This window comes from Sceloporus undulatus, chromosome 3 (assembly GCF_019175285.1).
Source record: "Sceloporus undulatus isolate JIND9_A2432 ecotype Alabama chromosome 3, SceUnd_v1.1, whole genome shotgun sequence".
In the NCBI taxonomy this organism is placed as follows: Eukaryota; Metazoa; Chordata; class Lepidosauria; order Squamata; family Phrynosomatidae; genus Sceloporus; species Sceloporus undulatus.
The window spans coordinates 65,623,294-65,628,465 of NC_056524.1; the positions used below are offsets into that span (position 1 = coordinate 65,623,294).

Consider the following 5,172-nt stretch of genomic DNA (forward strand, 5'->3'; position numbering starts at 1 on the left):
GCTCTGGAATTCTGGGAAGGGTCGTTGGCAACGACCTTCCCAGAATTCCCAGAGCCTGGAACTGAAGCCATGGCCCTTCAAGCGGGCTCAAACCGGGTTTATTCATTCGTGCGGATGTACTACTTGTCTTGTACTACTTGCAGAGGGAGGGAAACGTTGTTCCCCTCTAGGATCCTTCAGATTTCCTTCAAATGCATCTGAGGAAGTGGATTCAAGTCTACCAAAACTCATGCTGCCGGCTTCTTTCTTTCTTTTCAGCGAGTCTCAAAGGTGCTGCAAGATCCCTTTGCAAGACTGGTTTTCCAAACTAAGCCATTGAATTCTTTAATGGTGGAGATGCTTTCCATGAGTTCTGTGTAACTTACTCCCTAGTAATCTGAGGATAGACTATAGCTTTTTTGTGGGTTTTTCGGGCTAGGATGTGGTCATGTTCTAGAAGAGTTTATTCCCCACGTTTCGCCCGCATCTGTGGCCGGCGTCTTCAGAGAATAAGGATAGACTGCTGGTTGTTGTTGTTGTTGTTGTGTCTTCGAGTCATTTCCGACTTAGGGCGACCCTGAGGCCAAGCTATAATGGGGTTTTCTTGGCAAGGTTTGTTCAGCGGAGGTTGTGCCACTGAGGCTGAGAGAGCGTGACTTTTCCTAGCTTTCCTAGGAATTGAATCTAAGGTCTCCAGAGTCTAGTTTAACACTGAAACCACTCGCCACGCTGGCTCTCAGGGCAAATTGCAGGCAGCCTTTCTTCTTTGTGGGCGAACTCAGTGATCATGGTTTCCCTACTCCTTTCCCATCGCTTGATCACTTTGTGTTTAACTTCTGGTTGATCCTATCGAAAGGCATCGGAGTCTTGGTGGTCCAAGTTTTACCAGATCCTTTCAGGGAGGATCAGCCCTCCAACCTAGTTTGCGGGGGAAAGCCGAGTCCCTCTGCCCCACTTTGCTGTGGACAAAGGTCCCAAACACACTGCAGAAATAATCCAGTTTGAGACCGCTTTAATTGCCCTGTCTCAATCCTTAGCAAATCCGGGAACTGCGGTTTTTTGCGACATTTAGCCTTCTCTTCAGAGAGAGCTCTGGTGCCACAACAAACTACAATTCGCAAAATCCCCTAGCAGTCAGCCCAGGCAGTTAAAGCGGTCTCAAACTGGATTATTTCTGCAGTGTGTTTTGGACCTGAGATACTTCTTCTTAAGGGAAGCTTGAGGAACGACAAAGCATCATTAGCAAGTTCTGGACTGAGAACTAACAAAACGCCCGAAATCACAATGTTTTCTTATGGGTATGATGATGAGGATGAGGATGATGAGGATGATGAGGATGATTAAAAATAGTGTTCTCTGTTATGTTTGAGACTGGAAACGGCGGCGAAATCTTTGGGAACCAAGGACGGAAAGTACTCAGGCAGATTTAAACAGAAAAAGCCTGATCCCAAGAAAAGACCCTTCAAAAATCAATTTTCGGAACTTAACTCACACAAACCCCTCTCTTCTGGTGTTAAGTCCAATGGAAAGTGCTTTGCGGAGGGTGGAAGGTGTGTGTCTGTGTTTCTTTTTATTCTTAGAAATTCAAAGACATAGCCGTGTTAGTCTGCGGACTCAGTGCGGAGAGAGATCTTGTGGCACCTTTGAGACTCACTGAAAGAAAGAAATTGGCAACATGAGCTTTCTTAGATCTCAGTCTACTTCCTCAGATGCATTTATTCTTAGTTTAGGATGCCTGACAGGCGGGGGATTTCAACAAGGGACGACTGAGTTAAGCGATCCCAAATTGCCAGCCAAATCTTAAACCCACTTTTTCCGACATTCACGAACTGGGTCAACAACTTTCTCTCCTAATGCCTTTCCTCCAAACATTTGAACTCTTGATATGTTTTTAAAAGCTCTAGAAACCTATCGCCAAGCAGGGCCAAATTTCCATCAGGGTTTGTTGTGGATGAGAATTTGCACACACCGCGATTGTGAGCAAACTATAGGAACTAGTCGTTACTGGAGAATCGAGAATCAGGAAGATATTATGAGTGTTGTTGTTGACCATAATCCAGATTGGCCGTAATCTAGCCCACCCAATAAATACGAATATCATTGTGACCAATGGGACTTGACTTTCCATGGCTCGGAATGAATCCCGACGGATATTTGGCTGGTTTCCCTTGATCGGAAGCATAGTGGTTTGAATGTGGAACCACGATTCTGAAGATCAGGGTTTGATTTCCCACCCGACCACAAAACATTGTGAGTCTGTGCCTCAAAGTCACCTGTCATTTTATGGCAGCACCATGAATTTTCTTAGGCAAGGAATACTCTGAGATAAATTTTTGCCTGTTCCTGCTTTTGAAGTATACCTGGTATGCCTTGGCGGGCTCCTCTCCAAGTACTAACCAGGGATGAGCCCTGCTTAGCTTCCAAGACCAGACAGGATCTGGTGCCTTCAGGGTATTTACACATTTTTTTTAAGGACCTACTATTATGAGAAGGCATGAAGCATTGGAAAAAACAGTAATGCTAGGAAAGGGAGAAAGAGAAAGAGAAGTAGAAAGCGAGGAAGGCTGCATGCACAATGGATGGACTCTATTAATGAGTTTGCAGGAGTGAGCAGAGTAGATAGAGGGTCTTGGAGATGTCTCATCCATAGGGTCTCCATGAATCGAAATAAGATAGCAAAGAGTGCTGTTAGGCACTACTTTTAAGTGCTGTAGCCCCGTCCTATGGAATCCTGGGATTTTCAGTTTATGAGGTCTTAAGAACCGCTTAGGTACTGCCTAGTGCAGCATAGAAAGGCGAATGCTATGCTAGGGCTCTGTCCAAGGCTGCAGCTGCCTCACCAAAATCACAAACCCCAGGATTTTGTAGGATGGCGCTAGGGCAGTTAAAGCGGTGTCGAACAGCATTATTTCTAACAGTGTAGATGCACTCCTTTTAGTTGGGATCTCCTGGAGTTTACTTAGAAGTAAGTTCAAATGAAATCCAGAGGTGCCTCTCATCCTTTTGGCTAATAGCCTATATGGGGTTCCACAGGGGTCAGTCTTATAGTCCCCTGTGCTTCATCTCCATGAAGCCACTGGGCGAGAGCTGGGGGCTGGGGGTCATGAGCGGAAATCACCTGCAGACTGCCACCTCCATTGAGTCCTCACTTGGGCAATAAAGCGATTTGGGACCGCTTTGACTGCCATGATTTCACGCATGGAATTCTGGTCATGGCAGCTCATTGTACCAAAGCAGAAACTGAGAAAAATAAAACTCCTGGGTGAACCAAGTTAATACAAAGACATGAAGGAGCAAATGTTTTATTCACACCGAAGTGTCGTCTTGTTGGAAACGCCTGCTAAATAAAAGTTTTGTCACGAGTTTAGCGGCAATGTGAGCGTGTATCCGCACTAGTAAGAATTCCAGAGCCTTGAGCCAGAAAAGAGCTAAAGCGGTGCCAAACCGGGTTATGCCTCCAGTGTGGACAGAGCCGTACCATTAGCAGAAGTCCACCGCATGGAGCCATGGCAGTCCAAGCGGTCCCGACCCGCTTTAATGCTCCAGTGGGGACACAGCCCTACAAGTGATGCTGCCCTGCCTCTCTCTCCTCCTCCTCCGTCCTTGCTCTCCTCCTTTCCCCCGCAGGCAGGCCGGCCGCCCTTCCTCCCCTTCCAAGGGCCAGCAGCATGGACTCGGATGCCAGCCTGGTGTCGAGCCGCCCTTCCTCCCCGGAGCCCGACGACCTCTTCCTTTCGTCCCGGAGCAAGAGCGGCGGAGGCAGCAGCGGCGGGGCCATCGGGGCTTTCTCTTCTTCCTCCTCCTCTTCCTCTTCTTCTGGGGGCGGCGGGGTCTCGAGTTCGACTCCGGGGGAGTCTGCAGAGTCGGAGCTCCGGAGCGCCGTCGGGGTGGTGATGGTGGAGAAGCTGGCCTTCAAGTCTCCCTCCTCATCTTCATCTTCATCTTCCTCCTCCTCCTCCTCTTCCTCCAAGAAGGACAAGAAGCAGATGACGGAGCCGGAGCTGCAGCAGCTGCGCCTGAAGATCAACAGCCGCGAGCGGAAGCGCATGCACGACCTGAACATCGCCATGGACGGCCTGCGGGAGGTGATGCCTTACGCCCACGGGCCCTCGGTGCGCAAGCTCTCCAAGATCGCCACCCTCCTCCTGGCCCGCAACTACATCCTCATGCTCACCAACTCCCTCGAGGAGATGAAGCGCCTCCTCAGCGAGATCTACGGAGGACACCATGCCGCCGCTGCCGCCGCTGCAGCAGCCGCCGGCTTCCACCCGACGGCTGCCGCTTGCCCCGGAGCCATGCTGGGCCACCCGGGCCCCTTGCCCAGCCACCCGGGCCCCCACCACCACCCGATCCTGCCCCCGGCCGTCTCCAGCGCCTCCCTGCCGGGCTCCGCGGGGGCTCTCTCGGCCGTCGGGGCCCTCCGCGGCAGCGGCAGCCACGGCCTCCTCAAGTCGCCCTCCGCCTCCTCCTCCTCCTCGGCCGCCTCCGCCTCCATCCCTCTGGGCGGCGGGTTCCAGCACTGGGGGGGGCATGCCTTGCCCCTGCAGCATGTGCCAGCTGCCTGCCCCCTCCCACCACCACCACCACGTCGCCTCCGCCGCCGCGGCCTTGCCCAGACTCACCAGCGACGCCAAATGAGGGGCTGGAGGGGGGCAAAAAGGGGAGCCCCCTTGTAGTGGGGCAACAGACCTGTTAAAGGGGCGGCCCTCCACGCAAAGGAGCTACAAACCGGGATCAGCCGCCTCTTAGAGACCCCTCGACGGCTCGCTCCCGTTATTCCAGGCTCCTTCTTGCTCTTCCGGGACTGACTTTTCTGGTGAAAGAAAGAGCCCTCATGCAACTTCTTCACTAAAGACCTTGCAAAACTACAACTCACCTCCCCCCCCCCCCCCCCGCCACCTCCATTGACTTGTCACCTGTGTAAATGCTCACCTTTTGACGGGACGTTGTCCGCCGTTTTTGTGTTTATTTGTTTTTTGAAAGGAGAAAACCTTTGGTTCCTTAGCGGGGGCCGCTTGGGGGGAGGCCCTGCCTTCTAGTTCCCCTCCCGCCTTTGGTTCTCTATTTCTGGATCTTCCCACCTTATATAGAGGTCTTGTAAGGGCTTTGGAAACTAGGGGTTCAAACCAGGTTGAAATCATCCCGAAGAAATGCCTTTGGGGTCTGGGGCCAAAACTTCCGCTGGAACCTTAG

At 51.7% G+C, this 5,172-nt stretch overlaps 1 protein-coding gene across 1 annotated transcript; it reads left to right on the forward strand.

Annotated features, from left to right (window-relative positions):
- Positions 1 to 2,506: 2,506 nt before the first annotated feature.
- On the forward strand, positions 2,507 to 4,863 carry OLIG2 (oligodendrocyte transcription factor 2). The gene is given in 2 exon segments (XM_042459026.1): positions 2,507 to 4,502; positions 4,504 to 4,863. Coding segments are annotated over 2 exon segments (969 nt in total). The 5' UTR covers positions 2,507 to 3,647; the 3' UTR covers positions 4,618 to 4,863.
- The last annotated feature ends 309 nt before the right edge of the window (positions 4,864 to 5,172 follow it).